The sequence below is a fragment of the Ciona robusta genome, chromosome 9, assembly GCF_009617815.1.
Source record: "Ciona robusta chromosome 9, ASM961781v2".
NCBI classification, from domain to species: Eukaryota; Metazoa; Chordata; class Ascidiacea; order Phlebobranchia; family Cionidae; genus Ciona; species Ciona robusta.
The window spans coordinates 7734579-7761952 of NC_143243.1; the positions used below are offsets into that span (position 1 = coordinate 7734579).

Sequence of the window (27374 nt, forward strand, 5' to 3'; positions counted from 1 at the left end):
TTGATGAACATATTTATATTCCATTTAATTATTTATTTTTAATTTTTTAAATATTTTTTTAATTTATGAATAAAGTTGTTTATTTATGAATGGTAACGCGTGTTTGGCCTGTTTTTATGATTAAAATGTATCTTTAATTCAAAAAGCAATCATACATATTTATAAAATATAAAGAATGAATGAGATTTTATTCTATTCAGTAAGGGTTAGGTTAGGTGACTGTGGTCCTATTTAGGCTTCAGGTGAGATTACCCCCAACACCATGTGTGCTACTGCAAAACAACTATAAGACTTGTGTTGAAAAAGCATTGATTATGTGGTTGAGGTCCCATAGTGTGGCATGCCATGGGCCCTGGGATTAAGACCAGGATTGACACATTACCCATTTTATTAAGAGAATCATTTTCTTTATTTTTTTAATTTTTACACCTCAACCAGAGCAATATATTAAAGATGATATTTCAACCACATGTGGAATATTTTCAGGGTCGATTGGGTCATGTGACATGTTCCTGACGGAGTTTGAGAAGCGAGGTTTACACAGAGACGCCTTATGCCCGTGCGCGTGGTCGGCAGAAGCATTGACTGTTGCAGCAAGAAGGTAAATGCATTGTTATGATGGTATACAGTTCATACAGAATTTATTGCCAAAGTTCGAGAGAAAAAATAAAAAGTTTTATCTTTCCCACTTTAAACTATGTTGAAATATCGAGCATTTTTAAACATGGTTTTGTTTTTTGAAAGTAAAAAATTCAACATAAAGAGTGTCATTACTCTACCTTTGATAATTATTATACATTTCTTCACAGACCTGGCACCCATGCATGTAGAACAGCCCTTTCCTTGCAAGATATGTCGTATAAAGTAATCCATGAGGAACCTCCTAATAGCCAAGCTCCATCAGTTGTGCTGCAGGATTGTGGGAACGCTCTGCTAGGCTGTAAGTGCCAACTATTTAATAATATTTACATTGTTATTTTTCTATGTAAATATGTTTTTTGGTGTTTTGTAATGTTTGTGTATTTTAATTATAATAAAACTAGTTTACATTTTAATAGAAGACCACTGATGCTATTTTAGGCGAAATGTATCTGAATAAATGCAACTTACTTTATCCTCGTATGCCCGGAAACGACGGTCGTTATAACACGGGTGTTCTATACCTGTATTATAGTTCATGCTATGTATGTCTGTTACAAATACAATTTCATTTAAATCCCTCCTTTTACAATTCCTAGGCACTGTCGCAGTTGTTTCCGTCACTGGATCCGCAAATCTCTGCAGAACGGATGAAATTGGTGAAATCTTAGTTTGCCCAAAACCAACAGACAGCGCTGATGAACCAGCAGGCTCGTGGTATTATGGTTTGAGTGGGATCAGTGAAAAGATGTTCAGATGTCACCCAGTAGATGAGAGCAACCACGGGCAAACAGACAACGGACTTTTTATTCGAACTGGTTTGCTCGGATATATGAACCCGGTGTGTATAAATTTAAAAATATTTACTTAAATTTTTGTGTTTTAGTTTTATGTAATGGATTAGTAGAATTTAAGGGGAATAGGTAATATACTACCTACTAAGACACCATATTTTTCTACATCATTTTGTGTTTTTAACTATATCATGTTTTTATATCGTTTTTTTTCTAAACCACACAAGTAGCTATAAATTTTAGTTATAAATTCTCAATATTACGAACAGAGCGGGAGACTCATGGTAACGGGCAAATCTGACGGGATGGTTCAAATCGCTGAAAGAATCCACAACTCAGATGACATAGTGGCCACTGTGTTAGCGATTGAACCGATTAGATTCGTATACAGAGGAAGGTAGGTTATATATTTATTTATAGTTGTTAAGAGTTTAAAACACGATCAGGATATTTGCGTATTATGTGTTGAAGGCGTCCCATCTCCCCCCACCCTACTATACCACATTTTCAAACCATTTACTTTGGTATTTTATTCAGTAATTTTGTAAATTTAAGTGTGTCAGTTAATTTTTATATTTATTTGAGCATGTTAGTAAATTTGTGTATTTTAATCTGTTTTTGTATTAAAAAAAATCCTTGTTTATCTATATATGCTACTTCGCTTAATCTTCAAAAAGTAGGAAAAATAATGGAATTTATTATTTTTTCCAGGATTGCTGTTTTTGGAGTAACAGTCCTTCGAGATGAAAGGCTTATCGTTATTGTGGAACAAAAACCCGATTGTTCGGAAGAATTATGTTTTAAGTGGATGAGCAGTGTTATGCAGGTGAGAAGAAACTTAATTTATTATTTTTTGATTATTTTTGACTCATTATGCTTATGCTAAAGGTTTTTGTTAATATTGCTCAAAAGAATACATAGATGCACTGTTATTCTACTGAAACTACATAGTTCTTGCTATATATTAAATAAACACCCATTCCAAGCAGCCTAGTAACAACTTTTTTAAAATTTTAAACCTAATATAATTTTGTCACATGAAACTAAAAATAAAATAATTAAACATATATCAAAAAAATAATATATACCTAAAAATCTAAAAGATTGGACATTAAAAATTTTTATAAATAAAATATTAAAATTAAAAAAATTCCATATTTCCACAAGGCTGTTGAAAGTGTGCATGGTGTTGGAGTATATTGCCTTTCTCTTCTTGCTCCGAATGCTCTTCCTCGAACTCCACTAGGTGGAGTTCATCTCTCGGAGACAAGGTCTCGTTTCCTCGAGGGAAATCTCTCTCCTCGCAACATTCTGATGAGCCCGCATCAGTGTGTCCTCAACCTCCCCAAACCAAGACAAAAACACAGTGATGTTGGTGGGTAGAAATATTAAATAAAATATTAAAAATTTATATAAACTAAAATTGGTTTAAAACACCTTTAAATGATTTTTTATTCTTTTTAATTTTTTTAATTTTTGTTTCTCAACATTTCCCAAAATTTTACCTTTGCATTTTTTCATCCATCCTGCTTTAACCCACCAACCATCTTTCCAGGTCCGGCCTCCATCCTACAGGGCCAAGTTATCACTGGTGTTCGGCTTGCAGAATCCCGGGGTCGACAACTTACCCCCCTTAATGATGACGAGGTCGGTAAAGGAGAAAGCAGGAAGTTTCAATACCTTTCCGAGATTCTTAAATGGAGAGCACAGAGCACTCCTGATCATGTCCTTCTTACCCAGATGGGAAGCAAGGTAATTTTCCAAAGTTTGCACTATTCCTAAAACAAAATGCATGGAACATGGATTTTTGTATTTTTTTAAAACCAATGATTTTTTCGTCTTATTTGATTTTTGAAAGCACACGGTAATAATAAGTTTTGCGGTTGTTTTGTGAATAATAGGGTGTTACACACAGAAAATAAAAATTTAACAGAACTTATTTTTTAATTTCTAAAAAGACTAAAATACACAACAAAAAAGAATACTTTAAAATTACTGCTAAATTGTAGTATATTGGTGTAAAATTGGATATTTTATGAATTTTTTAACTTGGATATCTTATAAGAATTAAAAAATTTTAAAGTACAAAACCTACAACACCTAACCCACATAATCATCAAGACATCTCAACCCATATTAACTTTCCACAGGGCGTTGTGACAAACCACTTAACTTGTTCCCAACTACACAAGAAAGCTGAGCGTATCGCCCAACTCTTGCTGTCCCATCCGACCCCCCATGGTTTGAACTCTCTCTCGACGGGTGACCACGTAGCGCTTCTATTTCCTCCAAGTGTTGACCTAACTGCTGCTTTCTACGGCTGCCTCTACGCTGGTTGTGTGCCGATTCCAGTGCGACCTCCACACATGAAATCTATCGCGGCAACACTTCCAACAGTGAGGATGGTAGTCGAGGTAAGAATTGTTTTTCTTCCAAGTTTTGATTAAATTTTCATGGGATTTGTTATATATTTTTTGTCATACAGTTTTGAAGAAAATGTTTTTTCAATATATTTTAAAGTATCCTCAGGAAAAAATCCCAAACCTCGAAAAAAAAAAATTTACATTAAATCTCAGTTCAAGCAAAACGTTCACCCCTACTGTAACCCCACCAGGTGTCCAAAGTAGCTGCGGTATTATCGTGCGCTTCTGTTATTAAACTTCTTCGTTCGAAAGAAGCGATCGCAGCCTTACAATCAACCACCACCCCTCTCTGGCCCCCTCTGCTGGACATCGAAGACTCCCCCAAAAAGCGCGTACCGATCAGCTACCGACCCCCCACACCAGAAATGCTCTCCTATATCGACTTCAGCATCACAACAGCTGGAACATTAGCTGGCATCAAGGTATTATTTTACTGTTATAACTTTTTTTTCTTTAGTATATTATTTTTTTTTAGTTTATTGGATTCAAATTTTTTCTTCAAGTTACATAAGTGGTGATTCAAAAGCGGGCACGAGATGTGTTGTGTTCTTGGGTTTGTATTGAGACGCCAAATTGAGAATGAAAACTAAGGCGAGCACACACGTATATAAAAGGCACTAAATTGCGACATAGCGACACTGATTACTACATAACTACACAATTAATAATGAAACACGACACAATTAATAATGAAGCACGCTGACTGCGGCACATTGCGCAAGTCACGTGGCTAAGGCATGCCAGTGCCTTTCTGTCGCGGGTGTGCTCGGAGGCGTGTCCATAACAAGATGTATCATGTATGAAATGTTATATTGACCGTGTTATAATGACTGTCATTGCCCTGCCAAGCCAAGCCAATTAAGTCACATTCATTCATTTAAAGAAAAAAATGGTCAAATCGAACCTTAAATATTAAAAACCAAAGCATGTCAAAATTAAAATTATGTTTTTATTAGGTTTTAAATTCACTATATAACTAAATTGTGATTTTTTATTTTTCTAGATGTCACATTACTCTTCAAGTCAGTTATGTCGTTCCATGAAACTGCAATGTGAGCTTTATCCTTCACGTAGTGTTGCACTGTGTCTGGATCCATATAGTGGCCTTGGTCTAGCATTGTGGTGTCTTAGCAGGTAATTACATGTTATTAATGGTGCACCCTTAAAAAGTGTAGAGCGATTACAAAAGTTTTTTTTTAATTTTTTAATAACTTATTGAATGAATAAATGTAACTTATTTATCCTCGCGTGGCTGAAAAACGACAGTCATTATAACATGGGTGTTCATACACCTCGCGCCAGCTTACGAGTTCATCAAGTATGTTACTTTGTGGGTGGTTATTTTTTTTAAACGAAGTTGTGTTTTCATTAAAAAAACTACTATCTTCAGTGGTGTCAAACTATCTTCAGTGGTGTCAAAGTTAAAATGAACGCTGAAATCACTAACCTAATATTCACTTCTTATTACAGTATATACTCTGGCCACCAATCTATACTAATAGCTCCTGCAGAGCTCGAAACAAACCCACAACTGTGGCTGCAAACATTGAGCCAATTTAAAGTACGAGATGCCTTCATATCTTATGGAGTTGTAGAGTTCTGCACCAAGGGTCTTGCTGCTCACATACCTACTTTAAAAGTAAGAAATGTTTTTTATGAATGTTTTTTTTTAATTTTTATATATTTATAGGATAATTATTAGGTATAAGTGGCCATATAATATATATGTTTGAATTTATTTTAGTTTATGCATTTTTTAGTGTATGAAAGTTTTTTTTAGAAATTGTGATAATTTTTTTTTTAATTTTATGTTGTTTTATTTATTAGAGGCGATATTATATTATGATGGTTGAATTTTATTAGTTTATTACTTTGTTTTTCAATAATTTTACTTAGGTATAAAAAAAACCTGAAGTACAACAAAACATATCTTTAAAAAATGTCAAAATTCTTTGATTAATAGACGAAAACATCTTTAATTTTTCTTTTAAACAAAAAATTTGTTAAAAATTATCCTAATTTTAAATTGTATTTTAAATCTTAGAGTCGAGGGGTTTCTCTTGCTCACATCCGCACGTGTGTCATTGTGGCGGAAGAAAGACCACGCGTTCGACTGACGTCAAACTTTACCAAGTTATTCAGGGACCTTGGATTGTCTTCACGCGCTGTCTCCACTGCGTTTGGATGTCGTGTGAACGTCGGTATCTGTTTACAGGTGGGGTTTTATATTAAATCTAAAAATAATATAAATAGTTTTGGGAAGTGACTTATAACACAAAATTTATACCAAGTTAAAAAAAATGTAAAAATTATTACTAAGCGGGAACATTGCTGTTCAACTATTATTTCGAAACGACCTACATTTTAAACAGGAAAAAACAAAGTTTGAAAAATGTACAAATTAAAACTAAATAACATGATTGTTTAAGTTTTCTTGATTTTTTTTCTTTTAAAATTTCACTTTGCTTTTACATTTCATGATTCTTTCGAATATTATTTTTTTATTTTTTTTTTTACTTTTTTTAAATTTTATTTTTCTTACTTTTTTATTTTTCTTAAAGCCACCTCGGCTTGGCATTCTGTCCGAACAAATAATATCTGAGGAGCCTTACATGGTACGTAGGCAACCCATGTTCACATCTCATATCGTCAACTCATTGCTGTACATTGAATGTGTGTGGCAACCCGTTGTATAGAAACATATGCATGCATCTTGTAGTCTGACTTTCAAAAAATTTCATAAACCATATGTAATTACTAACCATCGAAAGGACTTTACTTTTTATACGTATTCTGTTCTATATGAGTGAGGTCCCACAACATGGCAAGCTATGGGTCCTAGGATTTAGGCCACAGTTGGCCATTACCCCAACACCCTGGGTGCTACGTTTATATATATGTAACCCAAATATCTCAATTTCAGGCATATGGGTAAAGTTAGGTGTGCTTGGGTGACATGTTATGCCAATTTTTGTAACAGATGGCGTTATATGTTAGTTTAAAGTCCTTAAAACAACTTTACCCTGCTGTTAGGTGTCTATGCAAACAAGCAGAGCTAAAGTATATTGCATTTATATTTGACTGCCAGAAAATATTCCTTGTGTATCTACATGTTGTATTTTCTCTGTCAACAAAGTTGCATTGTTATAAATATTGGAAAATCGCGATATGTGTTTTGTTTTTTGGCGATGGTTTTTATGTAACTTTGTGTTTGATTGCATGCTGTTTCTATTACATGCAGTTTGATGACATACATTTAAAATGAGCCATTGGCTTTAAGTATAGACCTTACATGGAATTAATAAATTTGTTCCTGGTTACCAAATTTATTCACTGGCAACTTTTTTCTTTGACTATTTTTTAACCGTTTAACAATAATGTACTATTTTTAACAAAATAAACCGTTTTAAAAATATGTTTAAATATGTCAGAACTTATATTCAGCAATGCTTGTGTGTTTGATACATTGTAGCATCTCGTCACATTCACATCACCCCCATCATAACAGTAGTTATCATTTCTTACAGGGAGCCTCATGTCCTGACCCCACCACAGTGTATGTTGACATGAGGGCACTCAGGAACGACCGGGTAGCTTTGGTAGAAAAAGGTTCCCCCCATAGTTTGTGTCTCATGGAAACTGGAAAGGTGGGTTCAGAAACTATTTTTTCACTAGAAAATAAGTAATTTTAGATTTCGGATTTTTTTGGTTTGTACTTTTTTAAAAAGACTGTTTCTTTTACTGCCAACTGCATCATTTCAGTTTAATCCGGATCTTCGTTACTGTATTAAAGAAGATAAATAAAATTTGTTGAAAGTTATGTAAAAAAGAAAGATTGGTGTATTTTTTTGTATTACAGTCTTTCAAAATGTCAAATCATGTTTTTATTTAAAAAGATACATCAAAAAACGTAAAATGTAAAAAATAATGTTTACAAAAAAAGCTTTACTATCATTGTAATTATTACATCATATTTCAGATACTACCCGGCACTAAAGTTGTGATAGCCGACCCTGATACTCTGGGTCAATGTTCGGACTCCAGGTTGGGTGAGGTGTGGGTCAGTAGCCCCCACACCGCTAAGGGTTACTACTCTATTTATGGGGGCGATGCCGATAACGACTATCTGGACCATTTCCAAGTAAGATTATATCCTACGATATGTCAAGATTATAAATCTAATTTTTAACGAAAAATAAATAAGAATTTAAACAATTAAAAAAATCATATTAATGATAAATAAGTGAAAACAATTGGTTATTTTGGATTGTTAGAAATGGTAGTTTTAAAGTCAAAAACAAAAGGTGAAAATATAAAGTTGCTTTTTTTTACAGGGTTACCTAAAAACAGGAGACACCCAAACTAAATACGCACGAACGGGTTTCCTTGGATTTCTTAAACGAACCGAACTCACTTCTGCAACTGGAGGTTCGTGAACGTGTTTATACTTTAAATACTAAAGAAATATAATATCAACGTTTATTTCCAACTGTATTGTTCATTATGTAATTATGTTTATGAAAGTTCTATAGACTGGGCTATGTATTGTTGTGGTAAGTTGTGAGTAAAATTTTAGTTGATGAAAATTTGTGGCGTACGTCTAGCATATGTAAACTCTAAATAGAAGTATCTAACCTTGGCTGAGGTGTCAAGGGAAGATCTTCCATTCATTACCAATAAAGCCCTTGTCGCCTGCCACCAGGGAACTGGTGAAGTTCATGCAATAGCATCCTTAGTGTTGGTGTAATGGGGCCAACGCTGGCGTAAATCCCAGGTCCAATTTTTGTCTCACTGGCAGGACCTCACCCATATAATGTAGAACGGACCATATTTATTGTGTTTTTGTCCTACAGAGAGACATGATGCTCTGTATATTGTTGGTTCTTTGGAGGAAACGCTTGAGTTACGAGGAATGAGATATCACCCAATCGACATCGAGAACGCAGTTGTTCGATGCAGTAACAGAATCATAGAATGGTGAGTAAGGGAAAAATATTTTACACTTACTAACATTTTTTAGGGATCCATTTAAATAATAAGTTTTAAATATATTTTAACATTTTTTGGGGGCGATTTTTTTTTTGGATTTTATGAAATTTTTTTGACATTTATGTTCTTTTGTTTTTAGCGCCGTGTTTCACTCCACCAATCTTCTTGTTGTTGTGGTTGAACTCGATGGAGTTGAATCCACAGCCCTGGATCTTATTCCACTGGTAAGTTTTAATATCTCTTATCTTTTTCATAGGAGTTTGTTTTGTGGAGAAAAATGATTACTAATAAAGTAAATAAAAACTGCTGCTAAATTTTATTGTCATTTTTTGTATGTCATGTACAGTTACAAATTTGATAAATGATATAAAAAAGAAAACTCTTAAATATGTTTTTTAATTCATAAAACGTTGTTTGCGATTATTCCATCAACTATTTAAATAATAATTTAAAAAATTCATTTTTTTCAAATTTTTGGATTTTTTTATTTTTCTAAAAAATTTTCTCCACCTTCTTTAGGTGACGAACGTGATTCTCGAGGAGCATTACCTGATCGCGGGAGTTGTTGCAGTTGTTGATCCCGGATCAATCCCCGTCAACTCGCGAGGAGAGAAGCAGAGGATGCATCTTAGGGATTCGTTTCTCCAAGATCGACTTGATCCGATATATGTTGCTTACAACATGTGATGAGACGTTAGGTAAGATTTGTTTTACTACAAACTTCTTGTATAATAATTACCTTTTTAGTTCATTTTTGATTTGTTTACAATATTTCAATTTTAATTCACTTTTTTCAGAATATCGTCACTGAATAGTTGTATACTTGTACCAAATTTTTCAGGCGCACTTTTAATTTAATTATAAAATTTCTCTTTCCAGTTTGTGTGTGTGTGCTTTTTGTTAAAATTGTTCAAACATTTTTTCCCAGTTCACTGCCAAAGCTGAACTCTGTGTAGTTTCCTATGGGCCGGTAGTGCCCATGGAAAGAGTCTTCAACCTAAACCTATGCAAGATGGGACATCTGCCACAACGGCCAACACTGGACAGAGTTTACAAATCACTCTTAATGATAAACACAAACTTGCTGCTCTTACCCGAATTCTCTTCTGCGTTACATTTCTCTACATTGGTTTTAATTTATTTTTCATTGTTGTTCTTTTAGTTTTTCCACTTTATTGGTATCAGTTATTACATATCTGCAAACCCTGAATGCAAGGGGCGTCAGACCAGAATTTATTTCAATATTCTTTCTCTCGGCTTGGTGGTCAGCAAGAGATGAAATAACATTCAATTGGAATTGCCTATTATTATTATTAATCACTTTTACCAGCAGTTCGTTCTACTTTACATGATACGAATGCACTGTTGTTTCAATGCAGTCGAAAACGCTTTTATATAATTCCTCTTGCTTCGCGGTTGATGTCACTTGAAATAAACATCAAATCATAATAATTTACTGAGTTGTGTGTTGTATGTATCTGCTGTAGTCCTATGACTTATTCTATTGGGCAGTTGCAGGTGTTTTAGTCATTAATTTACGTCGTTCACTTAACTTACAAGGTTGGTCTTTATTAGAAAAATCGTCAGTAATTCATTTATTTATACTTTGCTAGTTATGTCAAACAAGAGTGGAACGTTGAATGCCTCTGCTGTACTTCTATTCTGTTAAATCTAATGTTGCAGGTGTTTTAGTCATTAACTTGGTGTATTTTACTATTTTGTTAAGACAAAGTATTGAAAAGTTGGTCTTTATTAGAAAAATCGTGAAGGTCTTCTTTATTTTATATCGAATAATAATTTGCCTGAAACAACAGTAGCAATGCAGAAGACCAACCTCACAGATAATCTGCACCTTTTCCCAATAAAACAGATCACAGATATTTGTCATAGATGTTATTTGCGAACACATAGTTAAATAAGATCACGTGAGAGAATCTTCATTTCTTAAATACTCCCCAACATCAGCTTGGTGGAAAGCTATTATAGTCATCGGGTCGGATTTACGACACTCAGCTGTGGATTTTGCTGCCACCCCGAAACCCTGCGTAAAAACAACATTAAATATTCAAGCTTATGGGGAAAGCATAGTGAATGGTTGGTAATTAATAAACAACTGATTATTGGTGTTCCGTTTTATACACCTTTGCTTCAACCCAGTGGTCATAAAACAACCTATTCATGACCACTGGGTTGGAGCAATTGAAGTTATTGTCTTGCTCAAGGACACATTCGCCGACAAAGATAGCAGCGATAAGCCTTGAACCCATTATCTCTTGATTAGAGGAACGTGTGGAACCAACAGTACCACAGCGCCAGCATGACGGCAAATAAATGTAAAGAACTTACAAGTGGCACATCTGCCATAGAATAAACAACAACCCCTTGATATTTTGGCGTGTTGTCCGTTATTCTTCCAAGGCCAGCCTTCATAATGTGATTGCCGTATAAGAAAGTCTGTTCTGCACTTGGTTTAACCCACACTTTGTACTGAAAATAAAAGTTATGTGTGCTACGATGGTAGAATTGTGTAATAAACATAAAGGCTATAGAATTAACATAGAATGAGTTGTTAAATTTTAGAACGCTATTTGAACTAGTTATTTTCTATAGTGGAAAAACCTAAAGTTTTTGTTCCATGCATTTTCTTTCAATCTTAACAGAGGGCCACCATGCAATTCTTTGTACCAGCATGTTAACCAAACTACAGTCGCTTTAAAACCTAAATACCTTTGAATATGGAGCTAAATAATCCAGGGCTGTAACGTGAAGCCGAAATTTCCTGGTTTTCGTGAACTTGCCGAAACAAACACCCAAGCTGATGAGATTTTCTCGACAAACATTCGTTGCTTTTAACATAATATCTTCCGCAACGTAATATACTCGCTCTTTATGAAGTCTGAAACAATAGACTCCGTCTGGTCGGTCAATTAGATCTTTGATGCCTTCGCCGATGCTGAAAATATACGGTTTTATAAAAGTTGGAAACTTAAAGCTGGCAAAACGTGTAAACAAATGAAATAGTGGAACTAACTCACTATTTTGCTAGTTTCTCAAACATAATCTTCGTTTCTTCGTCTGTTAAAGGCCGCATTGTCTTGAACTTTATATCCAAGGTGCTTTAGATTGAATGAAACTTGAAAAATACGCACTGTATATGCTGCAATATTGTATATTTTTTTTTACAATTGAAAATTTACAATTGAAGGGAATTTCCGGAGAACACGTGAATTCTATTCCAGAATTAAAAAATAGAAATGCAATACAAGCTAAGTTTTTTCACCCCAAAAGTTAAATGTCACGTTTGGCCAGAGTTTATATACGGACTCTACGTTTGAAATTTTTTCAGCAGAATAAACGATATAGTTAATTGTTTAAAAATAGTTTGACGCAAGAATATAATTTTAAGCATAGTAATAGTTTGTTTAATATTTTCACCTTTGTAAAATTAATATTGGAAGAGCTGTAATGTTTTACTACAGCACTCGATTTGAAGGTTAATATTTAACGTTATCTAGACTAGAGTAGACAGTAAGAGCGTTTGGAAATCATTTAAAATCTTGTGTTATATAACTGCACCGAAAAGCAAACAGCTCTTACATAATACATGAAGTTATGTAACACTGTTATATAAAACGTCATGTGTCGTTAGTTTGAGCCGTGAAGAACCTACTGGATGATATTCGATGTAACCATACACAGTTTCTAACCGGATGCTCTGTATTTTTTATTTTATTGCAAAACTTGACTAAATCGCGGCATCACGTAATTTAAAAATACAACGGAATCACTGGTACCTACCTTGACAAAGTTGCTAGGTAACACTTGCCATTCGAATTTACAATTGGTAAGTGAGAGAGAGCTTTCTAATATAAAAGCTGAAATTCGTCAAGTATTTTTTGAGTTAATTCATTCTTTGATTATAAGGAATTGCTACACACAGAAAATTACAAGGTTGTATTGTTTTTTTAAATTATTTTTATAGCCATATTTGTGTTTTTTAGACGCTCGTTAGTTAGCTTGTAAATGCGCCCAGTCTGCCGTGTATAACTTTAACTGTTGAACAATGCTTAGCAACGATGTATATAGTGTCACACTGGATGCAACCAAAGTTATTGCGTTTGCCGTTTTGTTCAAAGTCTTTAGCATTTTGTTGGTCGCATATGGACCAGTCCCGTCCAATACTATAGCAATCGGGAAGCAGTTCCGCTGGTACAACATCACAGTTTCTCTCCTACACTCAACTATAACAAGCCTTGGTGCTTTGTACTGCTTTTATCTCGATCCAGACCTAACATCTGACATCAGTAGACGTTTCACCCCAGCTGCCCATCTTATCTCTTGCCTCTCGACTGGATACTTTGTCTACGATTTTACAGAAGCAATAAAACGCAAGAAAATCTCGTCAACTTGGGAAATCATAATCCACCACACCGTTGTTATAATCTGCTTTGGTATCGCAGTTTTCTCGCATCAATACGTCAGTTATGTGATCGTCGCTCTTCTATGCGAAATCAACTCAGTATTCCTGCATGCCCGGCAACTTTTAAATCTCTCTGGCGTATCGCCCTGCTCAGGGGTGTACCGCTTTAATGGGATACTAAATATCTCAACTTATGTCTTGTTTCGCATCTGTACTCTCGCCTGGATGACGCGTTGGATCGTCCTACATAGATCCTCCATCCCCCAGCCCTTCCAGACAGCTGGTATCCTTGGGATGATGGTAATGACGGTCATCAACGTCATTCTATTTGCTCGCCTCCTCTTCAAAGACTATGTGAGCTCTGGTGTCACAAGCAAGCCCCAACATAGTTTAAACAATAATGTTGTAAAGGGAAAAAACACATAAATATTTCCTTAACCACACTATTACATGATTAACAATCCTGATTACACTTCACATGCAATTACTAAGTTGTTTCTAATTCTGTGTACAGTCTTGCTTTTCACTCCCGTTTTTTGTTTTAATACCAATAGCAACAAGCATGTATTATTATTCTTACAAACTTATTGTTTAGTTTTAACCAAAGCTTGACTCCTACTGTATAAGTTGTATTAATATCAAGATTGTAGCAATCTCATTTCTTGCAAAACTTTTATATTTTTAAAAGTACACCCGTCCAATAATAGAACACAATACTCGTTTAAAATCAAGTAGCCGTAATCTCATGCCAACCACGTGTCTTCTCGTTACCATTACCCTATGCATACATTTTCAATTGTTTCCCTTGGAGGTGTATTACACAAATTTGTGCAGTGTTCTCGGAGAAAAACCTGGTTATTTGGATCGTTTTACCATGTACCTTTATCGGTGTAAATGGCCCAGTGTTTTTAGGCACATGTTTGGATGTTGTAACCAGTTTATCTATGCATTTTGCTCCTTTCATATGTTGCAGTGTGTAGTGTAGGGTGGGTGGTAGGCGTATAGATTATCCTTTTTAGATTACGAGGTATTACTCAATAAATCAGACCTCAATCTGACTATAGACGTACTCTACTTAAAGTTATATATTTCCACCCATGACTAAAGCCTATGGATATGGCTAAAACAATTCAAAAAGTATCTGCTATTTTTAAAATGATATATCTATATATAATTCTTTAACCAAAAACATATAATCTAATGAAAGATATATCGTAGCAAAAAATGGAAATGCTATAGTTTAACTTGTGAAACATACTTTATTAACTGTATTATCTAGCGTCTACTATTTCATTGCAACTGTATTACACCTACTTCTAATACCCAATATGACAGGTTCATACCAGTATGTAAAGGTAACTGCGTATTATATTTACAACTTAAACAATTTAAAGAACAATTGTAAAATCTTGGAATGCTATTTTATTTAGCCATTTGTTTGCCTTTACTTCAACTTAAGATTTTTATACATTGCATGCTTTAACCCAGTGAGTGAATTACTTAAATGTGTATTATCATTGTTTCATTTCAGGACTTAAAGTAATAATGTCATTTTTTGGTTTGTTTGCTTTTTTTTTGTTTGAAAGAGTTTCATTTTACCTGTGTGTTGTTATTGTACTTGCCCTACTAAATTGTTTACTCATTCAAAAAAACATTTCGAAATCAAAAATGTCTCAATTTCATTAAAGCGTTTTATTTGTAAAATTGCCATCATTTTTCTCTTTAATTAAAAGACTAATATTGTAAGAGTTATTAATGCATAGTACCATTATACAAGCTTCTTACACATTTTACTAACAAACTTTTTGTATACAGTCTTTATAACTTGTGTTAATGGCTTGTGTTAGTTTATATTGCATATTGTAAACAGTAATACTGATCCTCTACTGAACATTACAGATTCTTGTTAGTTGCATTAGGTAGAAGGAGTGCCAAACCTCAAGTGACATAACCCCGAAGGTATGTACGTGTTTCCTAGTAAGCATACGCATGGGATGAAATGGCATGGTTGTCTTAGCCTTTAATGCAATGTTGTTTTCATAATACATATCTTCTTTCACAGTTTAATTAGTTAAAAATAATTACATGTCTGCTTACACAACAAACATTGTTTAAAATGTTGCATTAAATTAAAATATTGCTTTAAATTAGCATGAACCGAAATATCACAATAAAGTTTTTTAACATTTACATTACTTTTAAATGCCGTGCATATTTAATGTGTGGAAAGTAAGCATATAGTTGTATCAAAGTCTGAAACTGCATATTTGGTTCTTTGTTGTTTCATAATTCTTACATTATTCATATTAATAACCATGCGATACACTCTATTTCAGTTCTCTGGCAGTGACTAATAGTGTTCTAATTCCTGGTAACTATAGACGGAAATTTATACGAGCTAACACACAATTATGGCAAAGAGAAAAGAAGTTATTCTACAGGTACATAAGTAATATTACATATATTTTTTACTTTTTTGTAAGTTTTGTTCTGATTTGTCTTTTACTTAAATCAAAATTTGCCCTTAAATATTATTGTTACTTTAATTAACATAAATTTATATATTACTTTGTTTTGAAAATGAAAACAGTTTTCTTGTATATTATTTTCTTTTTACCGATTAAATATATTTTTAGGAAACATTAAATACGCAGGAAGCATGGGAAGTAGCCATGAACAGTGGTAAACTATACGGTAGGTTACGCGCTGTCATTATTTCTAGGAAACATTACGTCATTCATTATGACTTAATGCACAGATAGTCAGTTGCTCTTTCTAATTTATATAGAAACAAAGGCATGGACTTTGTAACTGTAAGCCATCTATTCTGTTAACATATTATCCAATCATATTTCATTTAGCCCAATTTGTTTCTTAACATTGAATACTGTTAAAAGCAAAAGCAATTTAATTGTATTATGACAACATTTTCTTGGTTTAACTTTAATATCCACCTTTCTAATTTCTCCTAAACGTATCTGAATATGTGGAGTCCAATACCGTGGCTCAGTGCTGATTAATATGCTTGCATTGTAACCAAAGGATACCGGGTTCAATGCTCGACACTGATACTGATTATGTCTTTAAGCAACACACTTTATCAAAATTGTTCCAACCCAGTGGTGACTAATGGCTTGTAACACAAAGATGTTGTCAGGATAATGGGCCAACTCTGGTTTATATTCAAGGTCCTATGTAACCATGTTGTGTCCGGCTGTAGGACCTCACAAATCCACAGTAGAAAAGAATCTCAATATATTAGTATAATTATTATTTATTCTGATAACATCGTGGTGTTACAATTAGTGACCACTTGGTTGGAACAATTTCTGCAAAGTGTGTTGCCCAACGACCTTTAGTATCGGTGTCGCGCATCGAAACTGGTGTCATTTGGTTTAGTTCAAGTACATTACTATGTAATATATATATATATATATGTTTGTTCTCTAGTTGTGGATGCCCATCAGAAATGGTGTGGACCTTGCACTGCAATAGTCGGGATGCTGAAAAGAATAAAGAATGAACTGGGAGATGACCTTTTGCGATTTGCAACGGTGTGTATAACTTAATGTGGTATTGTTGTACTGATGCGTCAAATGCATTATCACATACATATGCATTACAGGCACAAGTTGATGTCATTGATACTTTAGAACAATACCGAGGAAAATGTGAACCAAACTTTCTGTTTTATGGGGTAAGGATTTTGTTTCCTAATTAAACCTAAAATATAGTTACACTTGTAAGGACTGTAATTATAAGCATAAGTTTGGTTTATTTACAACTGGTAAGTTCTTTTACTTCCATCACTTTATGTATTTCAAAGCAATGTTTCTCAATTAAAATTAGAATATGTTACACTTTTTTTAAATGCCACTAAAGTCTGTATGTTTCACTGAATCTTGAAGATTGTCGTGTTGTTTGTTTTACATCAAAACTGTATTTGTGGTTTCATTTGTTTTGAATAATAAATGCCACGAACAGTTGTTATGTGATAGAAAACAACAATTTGCATAATAATGGCTGGAAATGACAGTTGCAGGCATTACACATACAATTGTCAACACATTACATATTTATTTTGTTCATAGTAACATGTTCAATACCTGATGTTGTCAATTAGATACAAATGCATAAATATTACATAATCTTTACACAGTTGATATACAGTTGAACGATTCTTGTGTAAAGAAATACAGTAAGGATGTGGTGCTACGAAATTGTAACAAACCAAACTCAAGCCCAACCATTTGTAAAATAAAAAGGATATTTATTTCACCTAGATGGCATCGTTAGTCCCTTATTTTAATACAATCCGTTCCTTTTTCAAAGCACCAGATCCTAATAAATAAACATAATAATAACTTTATTTGTCTCTTTGATTACGGTAGCGAAGATTTAAAAATATTCTACCTGAAAAGACAGGATATAGCGACAGAACAACAGCTGTTAAAACACGCTTACAATTAATAAAAACATATTTACATTTATTTGGAAGAAAATAAGCGTGGTCGCTACACCTAGAAAACTTGACCTAATGTTTTAAACTTGTTCTAATACAATAGGGCGGTGAATTGGTGGCCGCTGTACGTGGGTGTAATGCTCCTCTTGTTCAAGAAACTATACAAGAAACTCTCAAGAATGAACACAAAATATTAAGCGGGGAGATGGAACGCAAAGTGGTAAGGCTTGTTTAGGATTTGATTTGGTTTTCTAGTTGTTTTGAAATCTGTAAAATGAAACTTATTTTGGACAGGTTAATTTGTAATGGTCAGTTTAAAACAAACATGACAAGCCATATCTGTATAATACTATTTTCATCTTAAACGTTGCGGTTTAAAAAATAAAACCAAATTCAGTGATGTCAGAAGCTAAAATTATACATCTTAACTGTCATGTTTGTATTGAAACTGACCAGAAAATCTTTGTTCTATATATTTTTGTAATGAATATGTTACAATTAGCCTATTGATTTGTTACTTAATTTTTTGACCGGAATTTTGTTGAATCATCCAGTTATAATAACAAATATTTCTTTCCATAGTTCAGGGATGTGTATAGTGACACACCTGACCAGGAGGAGGAAGAGGAAGATGAGGAGGAGGAAGAGGGAGGAGTGGGTAGGAAATTTACTGTTTAATAGAAAAATTACAACATTAATGTGAAAATATTTGTAAACGTTTGGGCTTAATATTATAAGGGGTTATTTCGTGATAATTTGGTCTATTTAAAGGGAATATTTTATATATTTAGTGCAAAAAAAGTTTTAAAAATATAAACATACCCCATTTAACATCCTGATATGAAAGGAAACTAACAAACTAACTAGTAACTATTGTCAGCTTCATCGCTTTTCTTACTTTGTACACAAAATGACGCCGTTTGGCTAAACAATAATCTTAGGTGCCACATCCCTAGTTTGATCCTAACATTCATGAATGCCTGGCATACATGGAAAGTTTAACCGACTCATACCTTCCTACTTTGCATAGTATCCAAGCAGATCACTGTGGCACTAATCAAACCTGATGTCGTACAGAATGGACAAGTGGATGAGATTTTACAAAAGGTACATCTTACATCTGATCTCTCGATTAAACAGTATTATTAGCTATTCCATTAAGACTTTGGACTTTAAGTGCCAAGTTCTAAATTGCAAACACAGTGGTTTTGTTGTGTCCTGTTTTATTGTTTTGGATGCTTTGTAGAAAGTATTAGGCTTAACTACACCATTTCATTCAAATTTTGTTTAGAATGAATAAATAAGTTACATTGCCAAGTTATGAATCCTTAAAACTTTATTTCTTTCCTCAGATATCAGAAGCAGGGATTGAGGTGCTTGCTGATGAGGAGAGAATGCTCACTGTAGAGGAGGCCAGAGACTTCTACAAGAACAAAGAGGAAGAGGCAAGTATTTGTAGTGTATCACATGGATGTGTTCTTAACCAATATTAAAACAATCAAAAACAAAGACGTTTTAAACTAGCATCATTTTTTTCTTTAAAAACATCACTATTTTCGTAAAATCAGGTTACATTTAACACCAAAACCATAATGTCATTGTTTTTCAGGAATATTTCGACCAGTTGATTGATTACGTAACAAGTGGTCCATGTCGGGTACTCGTTCTCACTAAGGGTGAATCTGGGGAAGGGGTCGTGACCTTATGGCGGGATATCATTGGTCCGTTTGATGCGGCAGTTGCTAAAGAGGAAAATCCTGACAGGTGAAGCTTAATGTGCATGGATGACTAGATAAGTGTATATAGCTTTATGTTAAGTACATTTTAATGGGATCATAATAGGTTTTACTGCTGTTAAGCTGCTGTTTTAATAATCTGTCTGTATTGAATATATATTGTTGAAAACATCTGCTTTGAATTTGGTTTTTAATATCACACTGTTAACGTCAACCCTTTAAAAAAATCACATACCAGCCCCACATAATAAATGCAGAAACCCCAAAAGCATGTGTATGACCATGATGATACAGACGATAACATTTGAATAAGCTATTGGCAAACTACTGTAGAGACTATAACTTGTGCCTGCTTGTGAGTTACCAAGTCCTTTTTGGATTATTTTTAAGAAGGTTTTGTAATAATATTTAATGTATGGCAGACTTAATGTGACTTAGATTACAAAACAAAAAAAAACACCAGAAAACTCCTAAATTAAGTATAAAATTTTTCTTACAATCTCAGCTTACGAGCCATATACGGCACTGATGCCACAAGCAACGCACTCCACGGCTCCAGCTCCACGGAAGAGGCGGTCAGGGAGCTCGGATTTTTCTTCCCAGACTTCAAACCTCCAACATATAGATCGGCGAAGTCAGCAGCATCTCGAGCATCTGGAAGAAGAAGCAAAACACCGTCTCAAAAACCTCGGCTTCAGAGGACGCTCGCCATTATAAGACCAGATGCATTACAGGCCCATAAAGGTTTGACAATTGTGATGATTTTTGTTAAATGATATTTCTACTTTCTACTGTATGTTTAAAAAACAGTAAAGCAAAAAGGTATATGTATATCTAACAGAATACAATTATTTGGAATTTTTGTCTGTTATAATGTGTTTTGTGATATTTGATTGTCATTACAGGGTTTATTTAAATTAAAAGTAGTTAAAACAAATTTTTAAGTTTAATTTTTTTTTCCTTTTACAGATTCAATACTTCAGAAGATTGATGAAGCTGGTTTCAAAATCGCGATGCAGAAAGAGATGGTTCTCACAAGGGAACAGGCAGAGTCGTTCTACAGCGAACACAAGGACACAGATTACTTTGAACCACTAGTCAAGCAAATGACGTGGTATGATCAAATTACTAGCATTTTACTGGCTGTAAAATTTTATTTTATTATTTAGCAGCACTAAAGGGGGTGGGATGTTTTATTGCCAATTTTGCTATTGGTGTGTTTGAGCAATTTGTTCGTGTAAAATATGGAATGTTTGCTTGTAAGATATAATGTTTACAACTTAATACAATATGTATCACCATATCACTATATAACTTTCTATACAAAAGTAGCAAAAATAGTTTTATCTGTAGACTGGTATATGTAACCAGGAGTAACACAGTACAAGAAGTATTTTAACATGTATTTACATTTTTTTTAAGCTGCATTTTTTAAATTCTTGTTCTGTGTTATAATTGCCCTACATTACTGTTTCCTCGCGACTCTAAAAAAGCAATGTTTGTTGTTAAAAATACAATCAAGATATCTGAATATTATAGACTAAAAGAGTCCTATCTTACCCACTGTACTATACATCAGTAATACCAACCATGCATTACATCACCAGCGGTCCTGTCCTTGCATTGTGTCTTGCACACGATGATGCAGTCGATCATTGGAGGTCGATGCTTGGGCCTAAAGTAGTGGCGGATGCTGTGGAAGAACAACCTGACAGTTTAAGGTTAATAATCTATTCAGTAGGATTGTAGGAATAGTGCTTGTATTTTATATGGGTGAGGTCCTACAGCATGGCACATTATGGGAAAGATCTGTACCCGAAATACTTGTTTGGCATGGAAAAAATGAAAGTACATGCACAGTTATAAATGTGGTACGTCAAAGGCAGGCATGAAGTGTATGAAACAGGACACCTGTGTTATTACGACTATCGTTTTCCCGCTATGCGAGAATAAATAAGTTACATACGTGGTACGTCATAAGCAGGCACGGAGTGTATGAAACAGAACAACCTTGTTATAACAACTATTATTGTCCCACTATGCAACGATAAACAAGTCACATTCAGATTCATTTAATCAATTCAGAGCTCAGTTCCGTGTTGAGGAAGCAGAAGTGAACATGTTGCATGGAAGCGACTCAGCTGAAGCCGCAGAGGAAGAATTATCCAAGATATTTCACGTGGAACAAACATTAGCTGTCATTAAACCGGATGCTATTGATGAGAAAGGTAAGCATTTGCTTCTATATAGTATTTCCCACTATTAGTTATAATGTATGTATCTCATTACACAGATTACAGTAAGATTGGTTTTATGTATATACTATATTTATATATTTATTATTTTCTTTCTCAGTGTTTAAGCATACAAATTTACTATTTGCCATTTGCTATTAAAAGCAGAATTGTTGGATTATTGCTACTACATTTAAACATTTATGATCACCAGCTTAACCATGAACAAATCAAGTGCTTATAAATAACTGTCTCTCCAGTTGGCTAATTATACTAAAAAGTAAATGGGTGCAATTTATGTATTCTCGTATGACAGGGCAAATGCAGAATTTATGACATAAATAAATGTTCAAATTCCAGTTGCCTAAACTTACCATTAAGTGTCGTGTCCAAGGGATACATTAACAATAGTGGCAGTACCGAGGTTTGAACTCGGTACCCTTTGATTACTTTCATACAAATGTCTGTATTTCCACAGAACAAATCATGGGGAAACTGAAGGAAGCCGGCTTTATGATTTCGTGTCAGAAAGACATGAATCTCTCCAAGGAAATCGCCAGTGAAATTTATAAATCAAAGGTGTGGCCATTATATATATTTATATACATTAATTTAGGAAAAACTGTTAACTACAAAAAGATTTATTTTTAAAGTTTCGTTAAATAATCAATATATAAAACTCTTTACTTTTTCCTTTATCCACAGCATGTTTTAACGACTGTTGTATTGCTTCTTAAAAATAACCTAATCTTTGCGAACGTTTCTAAAAGATAATTCAAAATTTATTTATATTAAGTTTTAATGTTTATTCCCAGGAAGGGTCCGAGTATTATGATCACCTTATAGACCACATGACCAGCGGTCCAACACTGATGATGGTCCTATCTGCTGAGAATGCAGTGGAGAAGTTACGAGATATAATGGGACCTACTGATCCAGAGGTGGCTAAGGAATCTCATCCGGAATCATTAAGGTGGGAGCAATTCTAAAATCTCCGTAATTTATAAAAACAATTCAAAGAAATGTTCAAAAAAGCTTTAAAATGAAAATTCCAAAAAATATGTGCCCGATTTATTTTACCCTGCAGATACCATACCAACAATATATATAACATTCACATTTCCCAGAGCAATGTTCGCCAAATCCATCCTTGAAAACGCCATCCATTCACCCTCCACCAACGAGAGTGCCCAGGAAAAAATTAGAATTGTTTTCGGGGACGCTCAGTTTGATTGGGACGGTACATTACAGGAGAACAGATCAGACGGTACAGCTGCTGCTGCTGTTCGTTTCAGGACTCTGTATCTCCTCTGCATTAAATGCTTCCTCTTCATTTGCAAGCATGCTCATTCTTTCATCTTATTTCATTTTCTTTTGGTGTCTCTAGAATGTCAGTGTACAAAGCGTCCACACTGTAAGGTTTTGTCATCCAATAGTAAGAGTCAAAAGTTTACACGCTACATACACTCGCGTTTTGGAGAAGCTCCTTTTCTTTACTGCATTAAACTCCCTATGTTACCGCATGCATCCAATTTATCAACACAACTCATTCTTTTGATCCCATTTCACATTTAACCACTCCTAAACCTGACTTCACTTTGCATGGTATACAAAATACATCAGTAGTCACTACTGCTTCCTAACCCCAGGACTTCAACCTAAATTAGTTTGGTTTGGTCACTGACTAGTGGTTTAATAGCCATTGGAGTATTATTTTTGTTGACTGCATGTTTTAAAAGTAATTTTTAAGTACCGACCCCCAAAATCACTGAGAAGGTGTGTTCTAGCCTCTGTACTAAAACTTTAATACCCTAGTTTTTATGCCCACAAGTCCACAATTAGTTAGTGGTTAGCTCATTCTGCTTGTCATTTTTTGTTTACTGTTTATTTATGATGTTATATCCTATAATGCATACATGTGTATTTACCCTTTTGTGTTCACCAGTGAATGACATGCAAGCTGAGGAAGGTGAGGTGAATGAAACATCAGGTGAACAACCAACAGATGAACAAAGTAAGTTTGTAACAGAATATGTTTCATTAAACTAAAATTTCACACCTTTTATTGCATACAAAAAATACAACAGCCACGTTTGTTATCTGGCTCTGTTTCGAAGTGGTGTTTACCCATATTATAAATTTTACAACTGTCAAAATAATAAATTATGTTATAATTTTACAAGTGACTGCACCTCTTGGCTTTAGTTTTGTTATAAAATTTCTAACACACAAAAATATACACATTTTAATCTTCTGTTTTTTTAGGTGGGGAAACTGAGAAAACTGAAGAAGGTAAGTTTTATCTTCCCTGCAATTAAATAACCTTTGTTCCATTGAGTGCTTGCTCTAACGTATTGCTGTTCATGTGAGTTATTTAACAAGACTGACCTTGCTTTTGTTTTTTATTTGCTTGCACTAACACCTCATCGTCAACCTACATCTGCTGGTCAACCAAACTATGCTGGACATTCATGGCTGCTTGGCACTTCACCTGTCAATCATCCTTCGCCTGTCAATCAACCTCACATGTCAATCAACAGATGGGGAGCATGAGGGAGCACAAAGTGATCAACAACAGGCAGTGTCAGGTGATAGTCAGAGCAGGCCTAACAGTAGTGAAAACGATAGGCAGTCAATGGGTAGCAGGGGCTCAAAGGGTAGTAGGGGCTCCAACAGATCTGGTAATGATTCCCGAAAAGGGTCACCAAGGGTTTCAACTAATGAAGGCCATTCTCCTGATGATAATAACCACAGCGATGTGAAATCTTCTGAAAATGGTGAAGATGCTGCTGAAAGTGTTAAGGATAATGATAATAGGCCATGCAGTGTAATTGAAGTTACTGGTGACACTGTAGTTATCAATGAAAGTGATGTCCTCGACCGAAAAACTCCCCAGCCTCAAGATCCCATACCACCAGAGCCCAAAACCCCTTACACCCCCTCCCTCTAAAGCTTCACCCGTACCTGGTTCTGCCCAAAGTACCCCAACCAGTCAAAGGGCTAAATTTACCCCAACACCCCCAAGCGAACCAAAACGTCCTCGTACCCCCCGTAGTCGTTCTAGTAGCAGCAGCAGCAGTTCTAGTTCAGACAGTGATAAAAGTGATAAGTAAAAACCCTGTTTCAGTAATTTTCCATCGTGCATTTTTGTAAGTATGTTTTTAATTAATCCCATTTTGTGTCTGCTGGCATTTATTAATCAGTTTGTGGTAACTAATCGTTTTGTATGGCAAATTAAATCCAGGTTGCTAAAACATTATTTAAGGTTTTGGGAGGCATTCGTAACTGGAATATATCTTTATTTTTTAGAAACAAAAAGTGAAATGTCTCATAAAATAATATTTTTTTTTTGCAGAAGCAATGGAAAAGGAAGAGTAACAACCAAAACTTCAAAAGAACTTTATAAACTCAAACTAAATTCATATATCTTCCAAATAAATTGCGCTGCTTTCAAAAGCAAATGTCGCACTGTGCATTTTGTATTGGTGTTTTCACACTGCAAATTCATGGCCAAAACTATTTGATTTTTCCATTCGTTGTAACTTGTGCCTTTTAAACTGTTATTTCTGCACTGTAGATGCACTTTAACCCCACTGTGTAGATACTTTCGTTTAACGTTCTATTTTTAATACGTTTTTAGCAAAAAAAATATACTGTATTTTATGAAAATATATAACTGCACTCCTTCAAAATAAAACTTTTCGCTAATAGAAAAAAGGTAAGATTAAAGTCTGCAAAAATAAAAGGTCAGTTTTGTACTTTTCAGATAACAAAGTAAATATTTCGTCATTTTCGTAACTAGTTAGACAAAACAGTTTTTTTGATATAGACTGCTCCCCGATCAAAGTTTAAAACATCGGCAGCACTTTTCCGGTGCCATGACGTCATTTCTAATGATTCATAATCTCGCCCTCCACTAAGTTGAGTGGTTGTCAAGCGTACGAGTTTCAATATTCGGTTAAAAGTTATGATTCATGTGGTTTTCAATGCCTTAGTGTAATAAGTGATAGCAACATCGCGAGTTTTATAGAGATGTACAAGTTCTGAGGATAGCTTTTATATAAACCTTGTTCCTTCGACCGTAAGTATAACTTTATAAGTAATATAATTCATCAAAGAGTTAACCGCGTATAAATGTAAATACAAGTGCGCTGTTGAGACTTTTTAATTATAACCGGTTTCCTCTGCTTTCAAAGCAGTCTGTAATACCATAACAATTAATGTAAAAAGGACTTTAATATTGTGCTTTTCAAGTATATTTATTTAAATATGCCTATTCTGTTAGTTTTTTAAAAAAAAGCATATAGGCCTAGGCCTTTACATTTTATACCATGTATCACGTTTAATAATGTTTTGCAGAGAGTATAACAGCTATACAGAAATGCATCTTTTTAGTTGTCAGCCAAAACTTATATCATACACTGTAAGAAATATCACTTATTAGCATCTCCAAAGATATTCGCTGCGTTTATAACTGTTGTTTATACTGAAAGGAACTGTCTGTTTTTATGATGATTTAACAATATAGGTTTGGGATATCATTTGTATAGACTACCTAATGGTAAAGAAAGGGTTTCAATTTGCTTATGTGCTAACTGTAATTGAAAAATCACCAAGTCAAACTAGTCAAAGTGAATTGTATTTTTAGTATTTTTACCAATATGAACTTTACGAATAATTTATGATCTTGACAACTTTTTCTCCACTGAGCCATATATATTGAATCAAATTTGACCGTGGTATTCTAATTAATTATTATTAAACCAGTACGCCCCCAATTAAAGGTTAAATTATTAAATCTTTTTAAATTAAACCCAATATTACATAGGTATTGGCCCACTCCCCACTGCAATTGTTTCAAATAATCAGTGTTCTTACTGTACTGATCTGTATTGAATTTGGACTCATGAGATTAATGTTACAACAAACCAGATTAATGTAGTGAATACTAACGTCTCATGAGATCTATTGAATCTTGGTGTTTGTCCAAGATAAATATGTTGTCAACAGCATAATATATGATATATGTCGTCTAGTTAGCATTTCTATTGGCAAGTTACTTAATAAATTTTAGGTATACTGGCTTTAAATACAACTTTTGTTGGTACAGTATTTGCTGTAATGATGTACATTGTATTGTGAATGCAAAAGAGTAAAATGCTGATGTTTTAAGTTATGTATTAGATTAGTACATTATAAGGGAAAACTGGACAGGCTCGTTCACAAGAGTTTAATTTTTTAGGTCTTTGAGTATCCTTGCTTTATAACTTGTGTTATATTTTGTAATTTTGTTTAGAACCAGTATGGCAGTATTATATATTAGGCTATCCTGTTTTGTAATTTTGTATGTATTTATATATTGGTTTTCAAAACAGTAAAGGCTTATCAGTTCTTCATATGCTGTCTTTTACTTACTGTTAGTGGATAATTACTCTTTACACAGAACTAAGGTGTATTCTAATTACACAGTAGTACAGTACACATGCTATGTTTGTTAAGAACCAACATTCACAAGATATAGCAGTTACTGTAGGTGCGAAAGGTCCCAACTAAAATTATGTGTTTTGTTTTGCATTTTTCTTTATTACAATGTATAGCCTACCATTCTACCAGGTATATATATTTTTTGTAAATATTATTGCTGTAAAATTACATCATCCAACATTGTTGTACATTC

At 34.1% G+C, this 27374-nt stretch overlaps 4 protein-coding genes across 11 annotated transcripts in view; 3 read left to right on the top strand and 1 right to left on the bottom strand.

Moving 5' to 3' along the window:
• The window catches only part of LOC149731892 (disco-interacting protein 2 homolog C-like), a 32827-nt gene extending 22530 nt beyond the window's left edge, over positions 1–10297 (top strand). Inside the window, exons 18-37 of one of the 2 annotated variants that reach the window (XM_089885421.1) lie at positions 487–601; positions 810–940; positions 1239–1480; positions 1703–1830; positions 2145–2259; positions 2601–2808; positions 2989–3185; positions 3584–3847; positions 4048–4278; positions 4860–4990; positions 5327–5495; positions 5901–6071; positions 6418–6471; positions 7384–7503; positions 7836–7997; positions 8191–8284; positions 8710–8833; positions 8985–9069; positions 9365–9543; positions 9774–10297. In XM_089885421.1, coding sequence (XP_089741547.1) covers positions 487–601; positions 810–940; positions 1239–1480; positions 1703–1830; positions 2145–2259; positions 2601–2808; positions 2989–3185; positions 3584–3847; positions 4048–4278; positions 4860–4990; positions 5327–5495; positions 5901–6071; positions 6418–6471; positions 7384–7503; positions 7836–7997; positions 8191–8284; positions 8710–8833; positions 8985–9069; positions 9365–9532 — 2909 coding nt within the window. In that variant the 3' untranslated portion in view covers positions 9533–9543; positions 9774–10297. The remainder of the gene's footprint in view (positions 1–486; positions 602–809; positions 941–1238; positions 1481–1702; positions 1831–2144; positions 2260–2600; positions 2809–2988; positions 3186–3583; positions 3848–4047; positions 4279–4859; positions 4991–5326; positions 5496–5900; positions 6072–6417; positions 6472–7383; positions 7504–7835; positions 7998–8190; positions 8285–8709; positions 8834–8984; positions 9070–9364; positions 9544–9773) is intronic. The other variant, XM_089885422.1, reaches the window with a different exon arrangement.
• Positions 10298–10579: 282 nt separating this feature from the next.
• Positions 10580–12075, bottom strand: LOC149731893 (60S ribosome subunit biogenesis protein NIP7 homolog). The gene is made up of 4 exons (XM_089885495.1): positions 11881–12075; positions 11573–11798; positions 11192–11332; positions 10580–10886 (listed from the first exon to the last, which is right to left on the bottom strand). The coding sequence occupies exons 1-4, from the start codon at positions 11934–11936 to the stop codon at positions 10767–10769; spliced, it is 543 nt and encodes a 180-aa protein (XP_089741621.1). The 5' UTR covers positions 11937–12075; the 3' UTR covers positions 10580–10766.
• A 416-nt stretch (positions 12076–12491) lies between these two features.
• LOC149731894 (TLC domain-containing protein 2-like) lies at positions 12492–15165 on the top strand. Its single transcript, XM_089885488.1, has one exon. It carries the CDS (start codon positions 12909–12911, stop codon positions 13689–13691), a length of 783 nt encoding a protein of 260 aa, XP_089741614.1. The 5' UTR covers positions 12492–12908; the 3' UTR covers positions 13692–15165.
• On the top strand, positions 15086–25380 carry LOC149731895 (thioredoxin domain-containing protein 3 homolog). 7 transcript variants are annotated; one of them, XM_089885446.1, is made up of 21 exons: positions 15086–15224; positions 15602–15706; positions 15902–15959; positions 16716–16819; positions 16891–16962; positions 17831–17947; positions 18310–18385; positions 18758–18834; positions 19080–19172; positions 19337–19491; positions 19969–20207; positions 20433–20577; positions 21071–21184; positions 21549–21691; positions 22176–22276; positions 22513–22670; positions 22825–22964; positions 23643–23711; positions 23963–23989; positions 24238–24846; positions 25053–25380. In XM_089885446.1, exons 2-20 carry the CDS (start codon positions 15677–15679, stop codon positions 24645–24647), a joined length of 2328 nt encoding a protein of 775 aa, XP_089741572.1. In that variant the 5' UTR covers positions 15086–15224; positions 15602–15676; the 3' UTR covers positions 24648–24846; positions 25053–25380. The 7 variants fall into 7 exon arrangements, with proteins under 7 accessions (XP_089741572.1, XP_089741574.1, XP_089741575.1 ...); XM_089885448.1 differs by having other exon boundaries at positions 22825–22937; XM_089885447.1 differs by having other exon boundaries at positions 15163–15224; positions 15647–15706.
• The last annotated feature ends 1994 nt before the right edge of the window (positions 25381–27374 follow it).

Coding starts and splice junctions, on each gene's coding strand:
- LOC149731893 (XM_089885495.1), bottom strand. CDS start 11,936: ATGCGGCCTTTAACAGACGAAGAAACGAAGATTATGTTTGAGAAACTA. Junction 11,333..11,572: donor ATTTAGCTCCATATTCAAAG/GTATTTAGGTTT, acceptor TTTTATTTTCAG/TACAAAGTGTGGGTTAAACC. Junction 10,887..11,191: donor CTATGGCAGATGTGCCACTT/GTAAGTTCTTTA, acceptor GTTTTTACGCAG/GGTTTCGGGGTGGCAGCAAA.
- LOC149731894 (XM_089885488.1), top strand. CDS start 12,909: ATGCTTAGCAACGATGTATATAGTGTCACACTGGATGCAACCAAAGTT.
- LOC149731895 (XM_089885446.1), top strand. CDS start 15,677: ATGGCAAAGAGAAAAGAAGTTATTCTACAG. Junction 15,707..15,901: donor GAAAAGAAGTTATTCTACAG/GTACATAAGTAA, acceptor ATATATTTTTAG/GAAACATTAAATACGCAGGA. Junction 17,948..18,309: donor GGGAGATGGAACGCAAAGTG/GTAAGGCTTGTT, acceptor TTCTTTCCATAG/TTCAGGGATGTGTATAGTGA.